We start from the raw sequence: 25,105 nt of genomic DNA, 5'->3' as shown, positions 1-25,105 counted from the left end.
CAGGGAAATAATGGAATCACTGGTTAAAGAAGTAATGTAGGACCATTTCGGCAGGCATGTAATTATACTGCAATCACAGCATGGATTTGTCAAGGGACGTTCTTGTCAAGACCGCCCCTTGACAAATCCATGCTGTGTTTGCAGTATAATTACAAGACCACTCAATAATCACTATGATGCACTGACCAAGAAACTAGATGCAAAAAATAATTTTGACATCATATACTTAGGTTTCAGGAAGGCTTTTGATACTGTTGCACATAAAAGACTGCTGTACAAACTGGAGCAATGTGGCATTAAGGAAAAGAAGACAGAGAGTGGTTATCAATGAGCATTGCTCTTTATGGACTAATGTTATTAGTGGAGTTAGCATTAGCATTAGTAGAGGCATTTGATGCAAGAAAGCAAGCTTATGCAGCATCAGCCAAAAAAAAAAAAAAAAAAACCCACTTCCACTTCACCCCTCTGTTCGTTCAAAATACCTGTCCAGCTGAGCCTTAAACTTATTTAGGCTATCAACCTCCCCTACAAGGGATGGAAGTCTGTTCCACCAACCAACCACCCGCTGGCTAAAGGCAAATTTCCGCACGTCTATCCTACATCTGTCTTTCCTCAATTTGAATTTATGCCCTCTCAGGTGATTATTCTGAGCTAGAGGAAGAATCCCATCAGCATTGAGCATGCTCAAACCATTCAAGGCTTTATACACCTCTATCAGATCACCTCGCTGGTGCCTAGTCTCCAGACACTGTAATTTGCAAAACTGAAGCCTTTCTTCGTAAGAGCGCCCCTTTGTTCCATTCACTAATCTTGTTGCCCTTCTCTGTACTCGTTCCAGCAGCTCTACATCCTTCTTGAAATGAGGCTTCCAGACCTGTATACAGTACTCTAGGTGTGGCCTGACCATTGCCTTATACAAAGGAATAATCACCTCCTTATCCCTGCTGGAAAAATTCCTGTATAACATTGACAATACTCCATGAGCTACTCTTGCAGCCCGTCTGCACTGCTCAGAGAACTTCATATCTGCCTGCGCAACCACCCCCAAGTACCTTTCATTCTCTACCACTGTCAGTGTAGTACCATAGAGTTGATACGTTGCTCTGGGGTTGCTGTTTCCCATGTGTAGTACTTTACATTTGTCAATGTTAAACTTCATTTGCCACCTCTCAGCCCATCTGCTCAACCTTTCCAGATCCTGTTGCAGCAGCATAGTGTCAGTAGTGTCCTTGACAACCCTGCCAACCTTTGTATCGTCTGCAAACTTGGACATTAAGCTTGATATACCATCATCAATATCATTTATAAATACAGAAAACAATAATGGACCCAACACTGAGCCCTGAGGGACTCCACTAATAACATTAGTCCACGATGAGCAGTGTCCATTGATTACCACTCTCTGTCTTCTCCCCCTCAACCACCCCTTTATCCATAGCAGCAATTTGCCTCCAATGTCACACTGCTCCAATTTGTGTAGCAGTCTTCCATGTGCAACAGTATCAAAAGCCTTTCTAAGATCCAAGTATATAATATCAAAGCTATTCCCTGCATCCAGTTCTTTTGTGACTGCATCATAGTATCCAATCAAATTGGTCAGGCAAGACTTCCCCTTAACAAAACCATGCTGTGTCCGAGCTATAACTGAAGTCTTGTCTAAATGATCCTGCAGTGCTTCTTTAACCAGTGCCTCCATTAATTTTCCTGGAACAGAAGTTATGCTCCAGGGTTTCCAGGGTTCAGTGCTGGGTCCTTTATTGTTTTCAATATTTATTGATGATAGTGATGAAGGTATATCAAGCGTAATGTCGATGTTTGCAGACAAAGATACAAAAGTTGTATCTTTGATACAAAGGGATATGGAAGGGATCATCCCTTTGTATAAAGCTGTGGTTAGGTTGCATCTTGAGTACTTTTACAGGTCTGGAGGCCTCATTTTAGGAAGGAAGCAGATTTGCTGGAACAGGTGAAGAGAAGAGGAACCAGATTGGTGAAGGGAACAAAAGGGTGCTCTTATGTAGAAAGCTTCAATTCTGCAAATTGCAGCTTCTGGAGACTAGGGGTTGATATGATTGAAAATGGAAACTGTGGGTTGATGCGATTGAGGCATTTAAGGCCTTCAATTGATTGAGTAAGCTGAATGCGAATAGCACATTCTTCCTTTTTCTCAGACTACACACATGCGGGGGCATAAATTTAAGTTGAGGAAGGATGGTTACATGATAGATGTGCAGAAGTTTGCCTTCAGCCCACAGGGGTTGATTGCTAGAACAGGCTTCCATCTGTTGTTGTCATTTAAGTGGATGGTTGAATAAATTCAAGGGAAAATGAGACAAATTCTTGGAACGTATGGATTGGTGAACTTTTTTTGTTTTATTTGGCTGTGCTATATAAGCTTCCTTTCTTGCAACATTTACCATTACAACTACTACTATTTGTAAATATCTTTTAAGTCTCTAACAGTCATTTGACTTAATACAGAGTACTCTTTCTTACTCATATACAGTGGATTCCAGTTATTTGGGACATCGGGATAGTGCTTTTTGGCTTGATTAAGCGGCTGCCCCAATTATTTTTCAACTATTTTTTAACTATTTTATCTATTTACGTGAAGATTCACATAAATAGTTACGTGAAATAGTTAAAATAGTTAAAAATACAGTGTACCCCTGCTTTACGATTAATTCTCCACGAACAAATCACAGTACAATGGACTCACCATAGGAAAGTACATTCACTATACGATATGTAGCAAGCACCAGTCATTGTGATCACATTTGTGAATTAAATTTTACTTCTATTAAACAGTGATTCTAATAAGCAAAAATAGGAGGGATATTATCTACAGGATATAAAAGTAAAGACAAAGCACAAATTTACACTTTATTACCTTACCAATTAAAAAATTATACGATATGTGAAAATTGGAAGAATATTTTCCCCAGATTAGCAAAATAAAAATAAATTTATGCTTATGTGCATAACTTAATCAGTATGCACTGTGATATGTATATACTACCTAGTTGATATTTCTGTTCACTGACATTGGGGGGGGGGGGGAGTTTAAAATGTAAAACAATAAAAAAGATAAGCAATCAATAACAAAGGACATAGCACACACAAATTGCAACTAACAGGATATGAGCAAGTGAAAACAGAGTAACAAGTTACAAAGCTTAAAAAATAAGAATGAAGAAAAGATTCTGAAATTTATTTATGTTTTTTATATGATTGAAGATTTCACGGAAGGGAAAACACATTTCACCACAATAACGCAAAACTCCACAGAATTCCAGGTGTCGGTATTATCACAAATTCAATAAGATCAAGTTTACTATCAGTTTATAATAGATTTCACTAACAGAAAAGCCCAATAAACCGGAAACTGATAATTATTTTTATTGTTTTATAGTTGTGACTTCCATAAATCCGAATGGACCACGTGTTATGGTCAGAGACAATCGTAGGGTAATCTCAAGTGCTGTGGTTTCCTGCAGCACATTGTCCCAAATAAATGGCTGCCCCGATTAACTGGTGGCCCAAATAACCGGAATCCACTTACTAGAGAAAAATTTATGAAATAAAAATCACTTATTAAAGCTTGATTTTTTCAACTTTTTTTAATGGTCAAATGAATAAAAAAATTCAGTGATTTTTGCATGATTTTAAAATTAATTCATTTTTTCTCACATTTTTTTTTTTTTTTTTTTCTAGAAGATTCGTTTTATATTGGTCTGATTTTCTATGATTATACATACTTAATCTTCAAACTTTCATTCTGCATTCACAATCTATGACATAATTACACTTGCTAATGAGATAATTTTTTGCATGTTCTTTACATACTCTTCTTCGATAAATATCACATCTTGAATATTTTGGAAATTCTGAAATAAGCTTCTCTTTTTTATAATTTTTGCTTACTTTTTTTCCCTTTAGTTCCATAAGACTTCTTACATTTAAATCTGTATTTCTGTTTCTCCAAATAAGTTTTTTGCATTTCTCTTTCAAATTCACATGAAATAACTTCTGTATTTTTGAGTGATATTTTAGATTTATAACATTCTTTCTGATATGCTTTATTAAAATCTCTACAATATGGATGAGATTTGATAACTTCACTCTTTTTTTTCTTGCTCAGATTCCTTGCAAAATTTTATTTCCAAAAATATTTGAAAAAAATATGTTTTTATAAATGGAACTAATAAAATGACTACAACGTAACAGTTGGCAATTTCGATGTATTCCATTAAAAAAATTACAAGACTTAGATCTTAATGAAAAAATTACTTAAAATTTTTTCTCTTAAAAAATTTGAAATAATTTTTTTTATTTCAAATTTTTTAAGAGAAAAAGGAGATAATGTATTTTTACTAAAAAGATTCAGCCACAAAATAACATAAAGATATTGAAGATTACAATATAATAAAAATGAAACTAATTTATGGAAAAAAGGAGGAAAAAATAAAACTCAATTGATTTCGAAACAGAAAATATGAAAAATAAATAAATTTATTAAAAAGGGAGACTTTTTTTGTCATTTTTTGTTTAAACATAGATTATTTTCTTAAAAAAAATTAAATAATTGGAATTTTTCAATTTTTATAGTTTATTTTGGGACATTGCTCCTTAAAGCTCTTCAAACAGAGAAGTTTTTCCTGATTTATTTTCTGCTTTATTAGTTTAAATTGTCATATTAACTTATTTTCTAGAGTAGCTTTATATTCCTAGTTACGATACTTAGTTTAAAGTTTAACTTAGACAGAGATTTTGTAGATATTACTTAGTATCGGTAACGGTATCAAATCCACGTGTCACAAACCAAATTTTTTTTTTTTTTAACCAAATTTAGTCGATTTATTAACCAACTGTTATATCAAATTATCTTCTATAAGTAGATTATAGACCTAGTCAGGATCCTTAGTTTATTCTAAATTGAGATAGCGAGATTTGGAAGCTAATCAATACTTACGAGTCCGTAGAAATACCGTTCGTGAATTCCCGCCATTTTTACACGATAGCATAAGCTTAGTGTCGTATAGTGCATAATATAATATTGTCAACTAATCAGTAAATCTATTAATCTTGATAAACTTTATTGTCAATTAAATTGTACTTTTAACTCTATATATATATATATATATATATATATATAACGACTTAATCTAACAAATAATTAATACATAACTATAGTGGTACACGTGATACGGAAGTTGTATAAAGGGAACTCGTAGAAAACACTAGATACCGAAAAAAATATATATATAACATAACTGTTTTGGGATATAACTTAAGGATTTAATTTTTGTTTTGAATTTTATTGAATTAAATCGGAATCATGACTCTGACCAGAGCAGCAAAGCAAAAGGCTCAAGCTAATGGGAGTGCTGTGGTTCAGGGGAGAACTGAGGGGGGCAGTTGCCCTCTGAATCACAGTCTAGTAAAATGCACTGTTTGCTTGATGTTTGCGGAGCAGTCGGGTACGGGACATGATACTGCCAAGGGGGATGTCTTTGTGTGTGCACGATGTAAGGAGTGCAAGGAAATCAGGCGACAACTCAGCGTTGTTATGGGCCTTTATGAGAGCTTGAAGGACAGGGTGGATGCCCTCGAAGGAAATAAATTGAGGGGCCCATCAAGCTCTCAGCTGCCCACATCAACGCCAGAGCTTGCACTTGGTCATCAGGCAACACAGAAGCAGCCCCCTAGGCAGAATGCGCTGGTCCCACAGGAACTAGTAGTTGTTGGTGACTCTATTGTCAGGGAAACGGGGAACATCCTTTGTAAAAAGGATAGGTGGAATAGGACCAGGGTATGTCTGCCAGGGGCAAAGGTTGATGACGTTGTAGAGCGGATATCATCTTTTAAGGGCACAAAAGGTGATATAGTTGTACACGTTGGCACTAATGATATTAAGAGTAGGAGACCGGCGGAATTACTTAGCAAGTACAGGTCACTGTTGAAAAAAAGCCGTGAATTAGGGTTGAACTTGAAAGTGTCTGCAATTCTGCCCAGACACGATAGGAGGGAGTATATGATGAGAGCCTTGTCGATCAATTCGGCCCTGGAGGGATTGTGCAAGGCTCAAGGGGTAGAATTTTTTTCAGCCTGGACTGTACTTGTTAACAGGAGAGATTGCTTCTACAGGGATGGGATACACTTAAATAGAAAGGGTGCAAGAATTTTTGCTGATGCTGTCGAGGCAGTGTTAGGTGGGTCGGAAAACTGCTAGTTGGGGGGGATACAAGGACTAATAGATTAACAGTAGCCAGTGGCAGAGGTGGAAGTGATTCTTGCACTGCTTCTATTGAAATGAGCAGAAGTCTGAAAAACAGGATGCAGGATATTTCAGAGACTGCTGGTAGTCATTGCGGTACAAGTAAACACATGGGTTGTGTTAGGGTAGCTAAGAATAGAAACAGGTGCATGTATACCTGCGTGTACACCAATGCTAGGAGTTTGGTAAATAAATTTGATGAATTTGAGGTATTGCTCAAAACATCAAAGGCAGATATTGTTGGGATATCAGAGACGTGGTGTCACACAGATATAAGTAATGCGGAACTGGAATTTGGGGAATACAATGTGTATAGAAAGGATAGACAGGACAGGAGGGGAGGAGGGGTCATGCTATTAATTAAGAAACACATAAAGTCCAAGGAAGTGAAGCCAGTCGACATCGATGGACAGGGCAGCGTCGAGTCAGTTTGGTGTGACATAAGCATAGGGAAATCAAAATTGAGAGTAGGAGTGTGCTATAGGCCTAATGACTCTGATGAGTATAATAAGATATTGTACAGGGAAATAGAGTGGGCCAGTAAATCAGAGAGTCTTATTATGGGGGACTTTAATTTCCCAGATATTGACTGGAAATTGTGGGTTGGTCACTCGCACACTAGCAAGGCTTTTGTGGATTTATTGGATGATTGTTTTCTACATCAGCATGTTCGTGAGGCAACAAGAGGGAGCAATACTCTTGATCTGATTATCAGTAGTGATTCTTCATGCATTAAGAACCTGCAGATAAATGAACCACTAGGTGGCAGTGATCACAGTGTGTTGAAGTGGGATTTACTCAAGGAGGTAACTACCATCAGAGGTAAAGGGAAGGGTTTTTGTTTTCGTAAAGGCGACTATGATGGTCTGAGACAGTATTTAAATTCTATACAGTGGGACCAACTGATGATGTTACCAACAGCAAACTCAAAATGGGAAGCATTCAAGGAACTAATCTTGGAGGCTACCAGGCTTTACATACCAACTAAGAAATATTGTTCAAGGTTTAGGCCTAAATGGTTGTCAGATGAACTAATGAGACATGTGGCAGAGAAGAAAAATGCATGGGATACATACAAATTAATGGGTGACATGGAAGCCTATGATAGATATAAGTTGGTCTGTAACCAAGTCACAAAGGAGATTAGGCAGGCAAAGGCAGACTATGAAAAATCCTTGGCAAAGGATGCAAAGAAAAACAGAAAAGAGTTCTTTACATACTTGAACTCGAAAAGGAAAGGGATGAATCAGATTGGTCCACTGGATATTGATGGTTCAACAGTTGAGGATCCTGCTCAGGTGGCTAACAATCTAAACGAGTATTTTGCATCTACATTCACGCATGAGGAGTTATTCAGGAAGGAGAATGATGTAGGTAAAGTAAACATTGGCAGTGAGCTGGATGATTTTGTAATAACTGAGAGGAAAGTGGAGGAGAGATTGTTGAGGATAAACATAAAAAAGGCACCTGGGGTGGATGGGATCTATCCAGTTATATTAAAGGAGGCAGCAAAGGAAGTAAGCAAACCCTTAGCCATAATTATGAGAGCTTCCTTGGACTCAGGGGAGGTACCTATGGACTGGAGATGTGCAAATGTGACCCCAATTCACAAAGGAGGTTCAAAGGCTGACACAAGTAATTATAGACCTGTTAGTTTAACTTCTGTTCCAGGTAAATTAATGGAGGCACTGGTTAAAGAAGCACTGCAGGATCATCTAGACAAGAATTCAGTTATAGCTCAGACGCAGCATGGTTTTGTTAAGGGCAGGTCTTGCCTGACCAATTTGATTGGATACTATGATGTAGTCACAAAAGAACTGGATGCAGGGAATAACTTTGATATTATATATTTGGATCTTAGAAAGGCTTTTGATACTGTTGCACATGGAAGACTGCTGCACAAATTGGAGCAGTGTGGCATTGGAGGCAAATTGCTGCTATGGATAAGGGGATGGTTGAGTGGCAGAAGACAGAGAGTGGTAATCAATGGACACTGCTCAACGTGGACTAATGTTATTAGTGGAGTTCCTCAAGGTTCAGTGTTGGGTCCGTTGTTGTTTTCGGTGTTTATGAATGATATTGATGATGGGATATCAAGTTTAATGTCCAAGTTTGCAGATGATACAAAGGTTGGCAGGGTCGTTAAGGACAATACTGACGCTATGCTGCTGCAACAGGATCTGGACAGGTTGAACAGATGGGCTGAGAGGTGGCAAATGAGGTTTAACATCGACAAATGTAAAGTGCTGCATATGGGAAACAGTAACCCCAGATCAACGTATCAACTCTGCGGTACTACACTGACAGTGGTGGAGAATGAAAAGGACCTGGGGGTAATTGTGCAGGCAGATATGAAGTTCTCTGAGCAGTGCAGACGAGCTGCAAGAGTAGCTCATGGTGTCTTGTCAATGATAAAGAGGAATTTTTCTAGCAGGGATAAGGAGGTGATTATTCCCTTGTATAAGGCAATGGTAAGGCCACATCTTGAGTACTGTATACAGGTCTGGAGGCCTCATTTCAAGAAGGATGTAGAGCTGCTGGAACGGGTACAGAGAAGGGCAACAAGATTAGTAAATGGAACAAAGGGTTGCTCTTACGAAGAAAGGCTTAAGTTTTGCAAATTACAGAGTCTGGAGACTAGGCACCGGCGAGGTGATCTGATAGAGGTGTATAAGGCTTTGAATGGTTTGAGCATGCTCAATGCCAATGGGATTCTTCATCTTTCTCAGAATAATCACCTCAGAGGGCATAAATTCAAATTGAGGAAGGACGGATGTCGGATAGATGTGCGGAAATTTGCCTTTGGCCAGCGGGTGGTTGGTTGGTGGAACCGACTTCCATCACTGGTTGTTGAAGTTGATAGCCTAAACAAATTTAAAGCTCAACTGGACAGGTATTTCGAACGAACGGAGGGGTGAAATGGGAGTGGGTTTTTTTGTTTTTTTTTTTTTGTTTTTTTTTTGGCTGATGCTGAATAAGCTTGCTTTCTTGCATCATATGCTAATGCTAATGCTAATGCTAATTTTAGAAAAATGAATGATTTTAAGGAAAAATGAGGTGTTTTTAGAGAATTTATTTTTTTTTGTGTTTGTAAAAGTGGAAAAGTGTGCTAGAATCCTCATTTTTAATTCTATTGAGTGCCCTTAAGATCTATTGGCTACCAGATAGAAATCCTTCAATAAGTAGTCACCTTTTTTTTTTTTTTTTTTTTGTCAAAGATTTAAGGTCAGATGCCTGCAAAGAATTTGGAGTGCTGGCAAGGTTTTCTGAATATATTTTCTCAAAAGTATAGGAACGTCTAGTTATTTCTATATTTGATTCCTTAGCACTCCAAATTCTTTGTAGTGCATTAGTATTTAAAAATACAGTTGACTCTGCTATAACACACAACCAGTGGTGGACTGGTCAGGGTGTCAGCTTGCTTGATTACAAGTGGGGCCCTTGCAATAACATTAGACTATATGTTTAAAATGTTAATGACCTTTTAGTAGCTTGAAAATATAATAGTTGTGGGTGGGGCCCCTTTTTCTCCTGGCAACCAATATTTTTAGACCCAGTCTGCCACTGCACACAACATACATTAAAAAAATCGTGAGTAATGCATACTACACACACTACAGCATGCACATTTAGATGTATCAGTCATGGATATGCTCCATAAAAGCTATAAATCAAGCTAAAAGCTATAAGAAGTCACATCATTACTTACTATTTTAAAATTTATTTTTATGAATACAGTACATATAGTATTATAAGTACTTTTCATATATTATGCTATGACTGGTAAATAACATAGTAAAACTCAAAGGTTATTAAATAAAAGTAATAAAAAGTTATTGAAATAAAATATACATGGCATGGCAATATTGTTTTGTTTTTGATGACTAATTTTCATTTTTAAAGAATGAATTTAAGGTCAGATGTCTAGCATGTCTTTTTTATTTTTATTTCTTTTAAATAAATTAGTCAATAATTTGTTTTTAAATAAACTGATCATCATATTATCCAATTTTCTTTTTCTTTTGAAGGGACATCTTTCAATCTATTTTCACCAAAACTTTAAAACTTCCATTTTTATTTCAGCATTTATTTCATTGTTTGTTACAGGTAGTATGAATTTAAGTATGAATATGTATATACAGGAAGTGTATAAAAATTTGTAAAATAATAAGAGAAGTTTACCTCAAAATAGTGCGTAGAACACTTCCATATGATACTCTCCAGAAATTAAAACGAAAAAACTGAAAAACTTACATTAGAGTAACAAATAATTTTAAAAAATAATTAAAAATCAATTTAACACAATTAAATATCAATTTAACACAATAAAACAGAATTAAATATCAATTTAACACAATAAAACAGAATTAACAATCAATTTACCGCAATTAAAAAAAAGAAAATTAATTAAAAGAATTTAACGAAAAAAATTGCAAAACGATTTTCTAAATGCCTACAAATATTCAATGACAGAATCTGCTTTGGGCTCAGAAATACAAATATTAACCAGCAGATTCTTAAATAGGGGTTATTCTTGCTACAATAAACCGAATTAGGGTACAAGCTAAGGATAGGATAAAAAATACTATACCAACCAACAACAGGAATATCAAAAAATACTTCATTTCTGTCCCATATGTTGAACAGTGGTGCAAACAGCTTAACAGGTTCTTTAAAGATACTGAATTTAAAATTATGGCCAGGCCAATACGGAAATTACACACTATACTGAACTCAGTCCTTTCCTCGTTCGCAACACAAATTAATGACCTGGTATACAACATTTCTTGCGGTGATTGCAACTCATCTTACCAGGGTTCGACACGTTTTCCTTTGAATATTCGTGTTAATCAACATGCAGCCTCAGTTCATGCCTCTCATTCAGCAGCATCAGAATTAGTCTTTCACGCTTTTAACGAAAAACACTTTTTTATTTAACGGGGCCAAAGGCTTTTTTTATTACGTGTCAAACGTAATTATATGCGACTATTAATTGCAGAAACCGTAGAAATAAAATTACATGAAAATTCTGTTAATGTTTGTCGGCCCTATCTCATCTCTGTTTTGTAGGCTTTTATGCGCATGTGCGAAGAAAAATAATCTCTATTTAAGTTCCATACTCACCCCTATTTGGTAATTTTCATTCCTGTGATCACGACATACGGTCAAAAAGCGGTCAGCTTCAGGAAGAAAATCGTTTTGCAATTTTTTCTCATTAAATTGATTTTTAATTTTGTTAAATTGAGTTTTATTGTGTTAAATTTATTTTTAATTATTTTTAAAAATTATTTGTTACTCTAATGTAAGTTTTTCGATTTTTTCGTTTTAATTTCTGGAGAGTATCATACGGAAGTGTTCTACGTACTATATTGAGGTAAACTTCTCTTATTATTTTATAAATATTGAGATCAGCATAGAACGTATTAAGCATTACAGCTCTGGTTCATATTATCAAATAGAAATTTGTATACACAAATTGTGCAACATGCATTCACAGACAACCATAGAATGAAATAACACTAATGAGAAAGAAGTATGCAGGCATGGGGGTTCGTGTTGTAACTTTGAGTTTTAATGTGAAATGCATATTGTAAGATGGCACGCTATAGAAGGATGTGCTGTATAAGAATCATTACAAGTCCTGAAATATGTTTTCGAAAACAAATATTCATTACATATTAAAAAAATAATTACCCAATTTTCTCACTTTTCCACTTTAGAGAAGAAACATTTTGTTCAGTCTTTGTGACAAAACAAATATGAGATTGTTAGTTATTTTCAACACTTTTCTATTTTTACCTTCTCATTGATAAACTTTCAACTCTGTTTCTCCTGTTTTTTAAGCCACCTCTCATGGTAATATGTGATTCACTGTGATTCACGGCACCTCCATAGCCAGGTGGGAAGGAGCAGCAGTGCATAGCACACGCTTCTTGATTAGACCGGGGTTCGAGCCCATCACCACCAAATACATAGGATGCGGAAAGGTCAGGGAATGACCACTGCATATCCTGGAGCAATATTGCCTTAGTTGCTAATGCTCCTAAAAACTAAATAACAAACAAACAAACAAACTGTGATTCACTATGTAACATGTGCTTGCTTATGACAGTAAACTAAAGTAGTGCTGCCAAGAACTATGACTCCACCAAAGTACATTAAACCAATTTTAACAGTACTTTTATCAGATTGCATTGTAGCTACCTTATATTAATATGACACAAGGTACGTTATAAACTATATTAAACAACAGAGATGCAGGGTGAAAATTATTATTAATAAAATTTCAATAACAATTCTCTTGTTCATGCTCTTCTTGTGAATAAAACAGTTCAAATATTTTCCCACTCTGAATGAAAAGTCTTTAAAAAATATTCACTAGTATATAATATATTTTTAAAATAATGTATTTTTTTTAAATAATCTACACATTCTGCAATGTGAGTGGTTGAACAAAAGGGAAAAGTTAATGCCATTTGATATATTCATGATGCAGAGAGAGCCAGAAGACTAATGATGTGGAGGGAGCCAAAAAACCACAATGACTGTTATTTTGTAATATAAATGTAAGTGGATCCTCAGCAGAGAATAAGCGCAAAACTGTTTATCCAATCTGTATTCAGCAATGAGACCAATCCCTCACAATGAGCAATTAGTCTGATCACAATAAACCAAATCTGGTACTTCTGTAGCATGGACTAGATTCTTCATATGACAAAATGAAATTTGATGAAGGCGTAATTGATGAAGACCTGAGAATATCAGCCATTCCCAAACACACCCTGCAAACATCGGTGTCACAACTATTAAGATGAATTGAATAAGCTCATTAGAGCCTAGCCATCTCCAGAGATAAAGCTGAACTTCTCGCCTCGATACTAAAGTAGAAACATTTGGTTAAGAAGAACACCAAAGCATCTCACTATAAAAAAATAAACCAAGTTATGGCAACATCCTTTACAGTAAATGGTTTGCTCTGCTACTGCCATTAACAATAGAGATTTTAGGGAATTGTCTAAAGTGTATGGTACATCTGAATGGAATTTCTTCATTAACCCCTCACAGTTGAAAATGGTCCTCTTGCATAATAGTAACTTAAAGTCATCCATTCCGATCTTTAGAAAAGTGAGTTTACTTCTTTGGTAAAAAAAAAAATTCATTTTGTTAAACCACATAAAACTTCATGTTGGATTGTACAATCATCCCTTTCTTACTGTCTGCCACCTTGAATTTTGTACCACACAAGTGTTATGTTTATTTTGGCATTATTTCCCAAAATGAGGTACATTACATTTATCAATTTTAAAACTCAACTATCATTTTTTGGCTGGTCTGCCAAATTTATCCAGATATTATGGGGTAGCATACACTAATCTCTGTAATTAACCACCTTTTCCATCTTTACATCATCAACAAACGTAAACATTAAAACTGATGTGTCGGCATCAATATCATAATAAATACTGAAAACAGTAAAAGATCCAATACAAAATGACGTTTTGTCCATAATAATAATAATAAACTATTAATAATAATAATTATCCTCAGTCTCCTGCTACTCAGCTATCCCTTTATCCATAGCAGTAAATTGGCTCCAATTTGCATTGCATTGCAATTCCTGTGGATCAGTATTAAATCTTCACTGAAATCTATAGAATATCAAAATTATTTTTTGCATCTATTAACATATGCAAATTACTGCTACCCATATTCAAAGTACTGCACATGGGTAACAGATATAAAGGTTGGCAGGGTTGTATGCTGCAGCAACAGGATCTGTAAAAGTTGGGCAAATGGGCTGAGAAGTGGCAACTGAAGTTTAACATTGACAAATACAAAGTACTGCATATGAGTAGCAGTAACACCAGAGAAATGAACCAACTGGGTGGTGTTACACTTAGGATAGTGGAGAATGAAAGAGACCTGGGGGTAATGGTATGAAGTTTTCTGATCAGTGCAGACAGGCTGCCAGAGTAGGTCATGGGGCCTTGCCAATGATATACAGGAATTTTGCTAGAAGGGATAAGGAGGTGATTGTCCCCTTGTATAAGCAATGATCAGGCCACACCTTGAGTACTGCATATAGATCTGGAGGCCTTATTTTAGGAATGATGTAGAGCTGCTGGAACAAGTACAGAGAAGGGCAATGAGATTTGTGAGTGGAAGAAAGTTTTTATGTTACCAAGAAAGATTTAAGTTCTGCAAATTGCAGCATCTGGAGTCTAGGCACTTGCGAGGTAATCTAATTGAGGTGTATAAGGCCTTGAATGGTTTCAGCAAGCTCAATGCTGATGGAATTATACCTCTTGCTCAGATTTCTCACCTGAGGGGAAATAAATTCAAATTCAATAAAGACAATTGTAACATAGATGTGCGGAAATTTCCTTTAGCCAGCGGGTGGTTGATAGTTGGAACAAACTTTATCTGTTATAGTGGAGGTCAACGACTTAAATAAGTTCAAGACAGAACTAGACAAACATCTGGAGTGATGGAAGGGTGAAATGGGAAGTGGTTTTTTTTTTTTTTTTTTTTTTGCTGATGCTATATAAGCGTGCTTTCTTGCATCATATGCCTCTACTAATGCTAATGATAATTGTGTGGCACTACACTCAGGACAGTAGAAAATGAAAAAGACTCCCCAGAGGAGCATACAAACTGTGTGGTACTTGGGTGGCAGAAAATGATAAAGACCTGGGAGTAATTGTGCAGTCAGATATAAAGTTTTCTGAGCATGCAGACAGGCCGCAAGAGCAGGTCATGGGGTTTTGTCAATGCTATACACGAATTTTGCTAGCAGGGAAAAGGAAGTGATTATCCCTTTATATAAGGCAATGGTCAGGTCATGCCTTGAGTACTGCCTACAGGTCTGGAGGCCTCATTTTAGGAAGGATATAGATTTGCTTGAGCATGTACAGAGAAGGGCAACAAGATTGGTGAGGAGAATGAAGGGATCCTCTTACCAAGAGAGGCTTAAGTTCTGCAAATTGCAGGGGCTGGAAACTAGGCACCTGCGCGGTGATCTGATTGAGGTCTATATGGCCTTGAATGGGTTGAGCACACTGAATTCTGATAGGATTATTCCACTTACTCAGATTAAGAACCTGAGGGGCATAAATTCCAATTCAGGAAAGACAGTTTTAGAATAGATGTGCAGAAATTTGCTTTTAGCCAGTGGTGTTTATTTGCTGGAATAACTTCCATCTTTCATTGTGGAAGTTGATAGCTTAAGTAAATTCAAGAGGAACTGGACAAACATTTAGAGGGAATGGTTGTGTGAATTTATTTATTATTATTTTTTTTTTTTTGGCTGATGCCACAAAGTCATATGTTTGCTTTCTTGCATCACATGTCTCTTTTACTATTACTATATAGAAAAAATTTGCTAGCATGGATTATCTCTTTGTACAAGGTGCAGCCTAACCATTGTACAAGGTTAGGCTGCACCTTGAATATTGGATACAGATCTGGAGGCCTCACTTTAGGAAGGATGTAGATCCATTGGAATGGGTGCAGCAAACAGATTGGTGAAGGGGAACGAAAGGGCGCTCTTACCTAGAAAGGCTTCAGTTATGCAAATTGCAGCTTCTGGAGACTACACTCACAGGGTGATCTGATTGAGTTGTTTGTTTGTTATTTGGCTTTTTTGCTGCTCCTGTCCACCTGGCTACAAAGGCACCCTGATCGAGTTGTTTAAGGCCTTTAATCGATTGAGTAAGCTGAATGTGAATGACTTTCCTCATTTTTCTGAGCCTACATAAGCGAAGGGGAATAAATTCAAGTTGAGAAGGACTGTTGCAGGATAGGAGTTTTTTTTTTTTTTTTGGATCATGCTATATAAGCTTCCTGTTTTTTGATTGTTGTTGTTTTGGTTTTTAGGAGCATTAGCAACTAAGGCCATATTGCTCCGGGAAATGCGGTGGTCATTTCCTGACCTTTCCTCATCCTCCGTATTTGGTGGTGACGGGCTCGAACCCCTGTCTAATCAAGAAGCGTGTGCTACGTACTACTGCTCCTTCCCACCTGGCTACGGAGGCGCCAACCTGTTTTTTGATCATTTGCCCCTTTTACTACTACTAAAATTATTTGATAATTATAATCATCCCATGAAAATATTTCTCCTCATAAGCTAATGTCATCAATTCATTTGATATTTCCTTTCTGTAAACAAATGTCCTTTCTCTTTCCAGTAGTTATTTTTCAATATATCTCGTATTAATAATACACTGATTATATCATGTTAGTGGTTTCCTCACTGGAAGATTTATAAATGTCCACCAAACCTTTGCTGATAATTAGATCAACAATATTGCTTTCCATAAGGTCATCAATTCATTTGACATTTCCTTTCTGAAAACAAATGTCTTTTCTCTTTCTAGTAGTTATTTGTAAATAAATCCAGTATAAATACAGTGATTTTTGAAACCACTAACATGATGTAATCAGTGTAATACACTGATTACATCATGTTAGTGGTTTCTTCACTTTAAGATTCATAAATGTCCACCATATAACCTTTGTTGATAATAAGATCAAGGATATTATTTTCCATAGTGACATGTCCAATATGCTGCTGCAAGAAAGCAAGCTTATAACAGCATTAGCCAAAAAAATAAAAAAATAAAAATCCATTTCACCTATCCATCCCCACCAACAGTTCATCTAGTTCTTCCTTGACTTTATTCAAACTATCCTTTTCCACAATAACAGACAGAAACTTGTTCCAGTAATCAACCACCAGTTGAGTGAAAGCAAATCATTTATTATTTAGTATGACTGCATTAATTAGTTGATGTTATATAGACCTTTAATTTTTTATCATTAGTTGACCTTTTGCCGGATATAGCTGTGATCATGAGTGTGTAACATAGAATCGTCCTAGAAGACTGAAATTTAGTACAGTACAGTACAGTACAGAACACGTACAGTAACTTAGAAGCTTATTAACTCCTGATAATTGGAATAATTTCCATTAATTTGTTCAAAATTTAGAAGATCAAAATTCACCTTTAATGATCCAGGCCGTCAGGTAACAACTCCAATTTTTTTTTTTTTTTTTGACTTGCTTATGATCACAAAAGTGAGAACTATACAACAGATTTATTTTTCTAATTTTATTCATGAAAATAAGAGTAGAATTATGTGTGGTAAAATGGCTAAAGATCTAATAAAGAAGATTTAGGTTAGGATGTTATAAAAGCTAAAAGGAATAACTGAATTAACAGTATAATAGAAGAAATGGTATTGGGTAACACTGCAATAAACAGACAATACATTGAAATAAAATAAAATAAACAGAGAATCAGCCTTTCCATTCTACTGAAAATTAAGCAGATGAAACTATGGCTGTACAATAAATGCACTCTAGAAGTTATAGATAAATGTCGGTGGGAAATAGAGGCCCATGAGGACAGTTTAAAATAATGAAAACTGACATAATCAAGGAAATAATCAAAATTTTGAACAATTAAAAAATAGCAGCATTACAGAGCAGAGTAAATGATTGCAATGGAATCCTATAATAATAAGACAGCCAACCTATAGCCAAGTTGTGGCAAAGACTGTGGTGAACACAAAAAAAAAAAAAAAAATCAGCCTCTACCCCAACTAAAATTACCATATCTATGAAAGAATGCTTGAAAGGCATAAAGATAAGAAGTATGAGGAGAATGTCATGAGTGGGGGCATTCATTAAAGCAGAGTTCCAAAAATGATATTCTATGTAAAAAAGACTGTGAAAAGTTCAAAAAGAGTAGAAATAACCATAAAAGAACCAAAGGGTTCCCTCCCCCGTGATGAGAGACCTAACAAATTAAGAGATCATGACAAGTAAATATTTTGAGGAGTACTTCACTAAGGATGAAATGCAAAAGGAAATAAATATCAAATCAAGTGATATAAATAGGAGGATAGGGAGAAACAGGACGATTGTGTGTGTGTGTGTGTGTGTGTGTGTGTGTGTGTGTGTGTGTGTGTGTGTGTGTGTGTGTGTGTGTGTGTGTGTGTGTGTGTGTGTGTGTGTGTGTGTGTGCATTCTATTCATACCTTTTTCTGGTTCCCCCTTTCTTTTCTTTAACTGTGCTGTTTTCTTTCGTAGATCTTGTATGGGAAGTAAGGATTGTTTTTTCCAGTCACCAGGTGGAAGCACTATGCTGTCATCCAAAAATTCATTAATGGCACTGAGAAGATCTTTTCTTTCTTCAGCTTTATATGCCACTTCATGAAAATCCTGCATTATGAAGAGTAATTTGTTGTTACTAACCAATAAAATACTTACTGAAAGCTGAAATATTAAATTTTTTATTTTATTACTATGAAATTGTTCTGAAATTTATTTTCAAAGGAATGCCCATTTTCATCCATTTACGAGCAATAAATTATAAATGCAAACTCAACAGATGTATTTTAAGGAAGATGCTACATTGAGCATTCAAAATTCCACATAAACACACTGGAATATATCTAGTGTATCTCTACGCAGCAGTCTAGATAAGCACTGGAAATGGCACGTTGGATGGAATTCATTTTACTATGTCTCGATTGGATAGAACACTGCCTGTGATATTCAGCCCACCCAACACACCCCAATACATTTTTAAAACTAGATGAGTGATTAACATGTTTTCTCCAATGAGCAGCAGAGTATTGCTGTATCAACTATAGTGATGGTGTTAGAATCTCATAGTGAAAAATTTATTAAGTAACCCAAAATTTTTGCTATTTGCTTTTCTGTATACTCTTTATTTTGTTTCATCTGAATATTATTTTATGCACTAAATTAAAAATACATAAAACTATAAAGGAATATTATTATTTTTTAAAATAAATTATATAAAATTAGAGATCAAATTATAAGAGCTAATATTATTTGGCCTTACTGAAATCATATGAGATTAGGAAAAATGTCTTGCCTTTTCATGTGTGCCAGCAGGATTTAAACTGTCCAGTAAATGCAATGGTTTTATTGCTCATAGCACCCAGATCCAGAACTGAAACTGGAAGTCCAATACTGGTACAGGGCCACAACAGGACATTTATTTTTCAAGAATAATACTCATCATAAACTGATCCTCTTCAAACACATTAAACAGATGAGAACCAACAAACGTTGCTTTTGCAACAACTACACAAAGCAGCAGTATATATTTGCTGAACTTACAGTGATAGTAGTATAGTAATAATATTCATCATATAGTGCAAGGAAGCCACAGTCTTTTGCTACACTGGGAAAAAAACAAAAACCCAACCAAGTAGATTAGAAACACAAATTATATGATTCCCTCCTCACACAGGTAACTATCCAGTTCACCTTTGAATTTATTCAAATTATCCACCTCAACTACCTGTGAGCACAAATTGAACCAGCAATCAACAACTCAGTGGCTAAAAGAAAGCTTCCTACAATCTAATCTAAACCTCAACCACGGTAATTTTAATTTATAACCCTTAGTTCTAGAATTCTTTACATAGGGGATCCTCGTTATCCGAAGATAACTGGTTCCAGAAAATTCCACTTAAAACGGGGACAAATTTTCATAATGTTTATTATTTAAATAAACCTAAATGCTTTTTTTTTTTTTTTTGTTAGTTGTTGGTGCATCGGCTTCTGTGGCCATAATGCACCTCCCAAAGTTTTTGCATTTTACTATGATCCAAGCCCACGGCGGGATTCGAACCCGCAACCTTACCCACCTGGCTAGCCCAGTCAGCATTTAAATAAAACTAAAATGCAACTAGGCATAATATTTTAGGAGTTTAAGATTCTATATCTATATAATATCGGTGTAGATACACCATAGACAACTCTTAAAGAAAAACTATGATAGAAGTGTGAAAAGCATCATTTCATCTGTATCTCATATTGTGCTTATCCTTCACAATGAGTTGCACATTTATTGCACTACCTCAAATAAGTAACAAAAGAGAAGACTTGTTACTTATTGTCGGTGAGCGCCGCCACCCAGACGGCACTGTTTCAAAGCTAGTTGGCTTTTCATCGGTAGGTGGGCAAGTAACCCTGGTATTGCAAGTGAAGCGTTACTTATTCGAAGTAGTGTAACACGGGGGCAACTCGTTGAGAAGGATGAGTAGATATGGTGTATCTACACTGATATTTAAGTAAGACTAAATGCAACTGGGCATTTACACCGATATTATACAGTATTACATCTACACCAATATTATATAGTAATGTTTATTATGTACTTCTACATAGCAAAAAATGAATTGAAGGAACTGAAAATAAGGAGAAAATTATTTTATTAGACATTTTTTATTATAATATGCTACACAATGTAAGGTTAAATAAAGTTTATTGAAGTTACACTATTTTTCAGTTGTACGAATAAAGAATGAATCCAGAGTTGTTCGTGTTTTTTTTTTTTTCTTTTTCTTCTTCTTTTTCTGTTGTCTTTTTTCATATAAAATTGTGTCATAGCATTTATTATGTCTTTAACTTTGCGCTTAACATTTGTTGCATGATCGTGAGGAAAATCTTTCTCACAAGAAAAAAAAAAAAAAGAAAAAAAAGGGTGCTTGGTCAATTTTCTCAAGGGAAAAAGCTTTAATTCTTTAATTTTCAAATCCTCAAAACGGCAGGGACTCAGATAATGAAGACTCAGATACAGGGGACCCCCTGTAACAGTGAAAATTCCACCTTCATTCATTATACTAATGCCTCTCAGAGCCTTGCAAACCTCAATCAGGTCACCTCTGAGGTGCCTGGTTGCCAAGCTATGTAGCCCACATAATCGATTTTCCTCATACAGTTGTCCTGTCGATCTCACCATTCAAGTTGCCTGTCTTTGGATTCTTTCAAGAAGCTCAATGTCTTTTTTCAGATGAGGTCTCCATACTTGAACACAGTATTCCAAATGTGGTCTTACAATTGGCTTATACAGTGGGATTATGACTTCCTGATCTCTAAAGGATAACATACTTGCATGTATACCAATGCTAGAAGTATAGTAAATAAATTTGATGAATTTGAAGTGTTGGTCAAGACATCAAAGGCAGATATTGTTGGGATATCAGAGACGTGGTGTCACCCAGATATAAGGAATGCTGAACTGGAATTTGGGGAGTACAATGTGTACACAAAGGATAGACAGGATAGGAAGGGAGGAGGTATTATGCTGTTAATAAAGAAAAACATAAAATCAAAAGAAGTGCATCCAGTTGATATAGATGAACAGTGCACTGTTGACTCAGTCTGTTGTGACATAAGCACTGCGAAAGCAAAAATTAGAGTAGGAGTGCGTTATAGGCCTAATGACTCGAATGAGTACAATGAACAATTGTACAGAGAAATAGAGTGGGCTAGTAAATCAGAATGTCTTATAATGGGGGATTTTAACTTCCCAGATATTGACTGGAACTTGTGGGTTGGGCACTCACACACTAGTCAGACTTTTGTGGATTTATTGGATGATTGTTTTCTGCAGCAGCATGTTCGAGAGGCAACCAGAGAAAGTAATACTCTTGATCTGGTTATCAGCAGTGATCATTCATGTATTAGGAATTTGCAGATAAAAGAACCACTAGGTGCCAGTGATCACAGTGTACTGACGTGGGATTTACTTAAAGATTTAATTACCATCAGGGGTAAAGGAAAGGGTTTTTGCTTCCGTAAAGGCGAGTACAGTGGTCTCCGACAGTTTTTAAATTCTGTACAGTGGGATCAACTGACGATGTTACCAACAGTAAATTCTAAGTGGGAAGCATTCAAGGAATTAAGCGTGGAAGCTACTAAAAGTTTCATACCTATTAAGAAATATTGTTCAAGGTTTAGGCCTAAATGGTTGTCAAATGAACTAATGAGACTCGTAACAGAGAAGAAAAATGCATGGGATGCATATAAATTATCAAGCGACTCAGAAGCCTATGGCAGATACAAGTTAATCTGTAATCAGGTCACAAAGGAGGTTCAGCAGGCGAAGGCAGATTACGAGAAATCCTTGGCAAAAGATGCTAAGAAAAACAGCAAGGATTTCTTTACTTATATAAACTCTAAAAGGAAGGGGATGAATCTGATTGGTCCACTTGACATCGATGGTTCGACTGTTGATGATCCTGCTCAGATAGCAAACAAACTCAATGAGTATTTTGCATCTACATTCACACGTGAGGAATTATTAAGGTTTGAAAATGGCAGAAGGTTATCAAATTGTAGCAGGGTGCTTAATGATCTTGTAATAACTGAGAGCAAAGTGGAAGAGAAATTGTTAAAGTTAAACGTAAGAAAAGCACCTGGGGTGGATGGGATCTATCCAGTTATATTAAAGGAGGCGGCAAAGCAACTAAGCAAACCCTTAGCCATAATTATGAGAGCATCCTTGGACTCAGGGGAGGTTCGCACGGACTGGAGATGTGCAAATGTATCCCCAATTCACAAAGGGGGATCGAAGGGTGACACGAGTAATTACAGATCAGTTAGTTTAACTTCTGTTCCGGGTAAAATAATGGAGTCGCTGGTTAAAGATGCATTGCAGGATCATCTAGACAAGACTGCAGCAATAATTCAGACACAGCATGGGTTTGTTAAGGGAAAGTCTTGTCTGACAAATTTGATAGGATATTATGACGTGGTTACAAAGGAACTGGATGCAAAAAACAATTTTGATATCATATATGTGGATTTCAGGAAAGCTTCTGACACTGTTGCGCATGGAAAACTGCTGTACAAATTGGAGCAGAATGGTATTAAGGGTAAGTTGCTACAATGGATAAAAGGATGGTTAAGTGCGAGAAGACAGAGGGTGGTAATCAATGGGTGCTGCTCTTCTTGGACTAATGTTATTAGTGGAGTCCCACAGGGTTCGGTGTTAAGTCCACTGTTGTTTTGTATATTTATCAATGATATTGATGAAGGTATATCAGGCTTAATGTCGAAGTTTGCAGATGATACAAAGGTTGGCAGGGTTTTTAATGACAGTAATGGCAGTCTGCTACTGCAACAGGATCTAGATAATTTGGGCAGATGGGCTAAGAAGTGGCAACTGAAGTTTAACCTTGACAAATGCAAAGTATTGCATATGGGAAGAAATAACCCCAGAGAAATGTACCAACTGTGTGGTACTACACTTAAGGTGGTAGAAAATGAAAAAGACCTGGGAGTAATTGTGCAGTCAGATATGAAATTCTCTGAGCAATGCAGACAGGCTGCCAGGGCAGGTCATGGCGTTTTGTCAATGATATATAGGAATTTTGCTAGCAGGGAAAAGGAGGTGATTATCCCTCTGTATAAGGCAATGGTCAGGCCACGCCTTGAGTACTGCGTGCAGATCTGGAGACCTCATTTTAGGAAGGATGTAGATTTACTTGAGCGGATACAGAGAAGGGCAACAAGATTGGTGAGGGGAATGAAGGGATCCTCTTACCAAGAGAGGCTTAAGTTCTGCAAATTGCAGTGGCTGGAGACTAGGCACCTGCGCGGTGATCTGACTGAGGTATATAAGGCCTTGAATGGATTGAGCACGCTGAATTCTGATGGGATCCTTCCACTTGTTCAGATTACGAACCTAAGGGGGCATAAATTCAAATTAAGAAAAGACAGATGTAGAATAGATGTGCGGAAATTTGCCTTTAGCCAGCGAGTGGTTAATTGCTGGAACAAACTTCCATCTGTCATTGTGGAAGTTGATAGGTTGAATAAATTTAAGGAGGAACTGGACAGGCATTTGGAGGGAATGGTGTGATTTTTTTTTTTTTTTTTTTGGCTGATGCTGCATAAGCTCATACATTTGCTTTCTTGCATCACATGCCACTACTACTACTACTACTACATTAGATAAATCATCAATAGGATGCCATAGCTTTCCTGGCTGCCTGTTTACACTGTTCAGAAAACTTCATATCTGCCCGTATTGTAACTCCCAGATCCCTTTCCTCCTCCAAGGTTTTCAATTCGACCCCACCAAATGTAAGACTTTACATTTAGCAGAATTAAAACATACCTGCCACTTTTCTGATGATCTTTGAAAGTCTGTTCAAGTCATCCTGAAGGAGTATAAAATCACTGTTCAATCTATCCTCCATACATTATAAAACAGCTCATCCCTTGTTATTCATTTGGAAAGGTCTTGGTTAGAATCATGTCACAGACTGGAGAGAAAAAACACTATACTCTCTAGTTTCAGCCAGAGTGGGTAGGGCTTCCCTCTTGAGTTGCTTTGGGGTTCTTGGCCAATGCAAGGGGCCAAGAACCCCAAAACAGGCAGGCTTAAAAATCAAATTTACAGACATAATACACAACAATTCAATATAGTAGTAAGTTGCAGATGTGTCTAAAAACCAAAACAACTACTACAACAGCTTCACAAGAAGCTGCCTTAGTACTGTCCTAGATTTGATTGAGCTAATCTTTGCACTATCTGGTAGCTTTGTACCTAGAGTTTCTTGTGCCAATATTTCTTAATTGTTAGAAGAAAACATACCATTAGAAATTTGACAATGCACTCAAGTTCATAAAAAATGAGGCAACAATGCACTTTATAAAAATGAGAGAGAGAGAGAGAGAGAGATTTTCTGAATGCTTAATGTTCTCAACAATGGACAGGGAAAGTCAATCCCACACACACACACACACACATTCAATTTGTTTGCCAGCAATAAATCTATCAACTTTAAATTCTAGGGTGATTTTGATTAGATTGAGGTTTTAATCGTGCAAAAACAACTGACGTTATAATGCAGCATCAGTGAGCAGAATTAAAATAAAAATAAACTGTCTTATTTCTTATTTGTCTTATTTTATATAAGTGTATACAGATTATCTGTTTGTTAAAAATTAAAAACTGCTGACACGACACAAAAAAAACTGACTGAGAGTAA

General features: G+C 36.2%; 1 protein-coding gene across 1 annotated transcript in view; it reads right to left on the bottom strand.

Moving 5' to 3' along the window:
• Positions 1 to 25,105, bottom strand: part of LOC150075056 (band 3 anion transport protein-like) — a 934,629-nt gene that overhangs the window by 277,800 nt on the left and 631,724 nt on the right. Inside the window, exon 15 of the mRNA XM_090388866.1 lies at positions 18,320 to 18,503. Coding sequence (XP_090244992.1) covers positions 18,320 to 18,503 — 184 coding nt within the window. The remainder of the gene's footprint in view (positions 1 to 18,319; positions 18,504 to 25,105) is intronic.

The sequence above is a fragment of the Mastigoproctus giganteus genome, chromosome 14 (assembly GCF_048544385.1).
Source record: "Mastigoproctus giganteus isolate SK-2022 chromosome 14, ASM4854438v1, whole genome shotgun sequence".
NCBI classification, from domain to species: Eukaryota; Metazoa; Arthropoda; class Arachnida; order Uropygi; family Thelyphonidae; genus Mastigoproctus; species Mastigoproctus giganteus.
The sequence above is the reverse complement of the archived record's forward strand: the minus strand, read 5'-3'. Positions and strand labels throughout refer to the sequence as shown.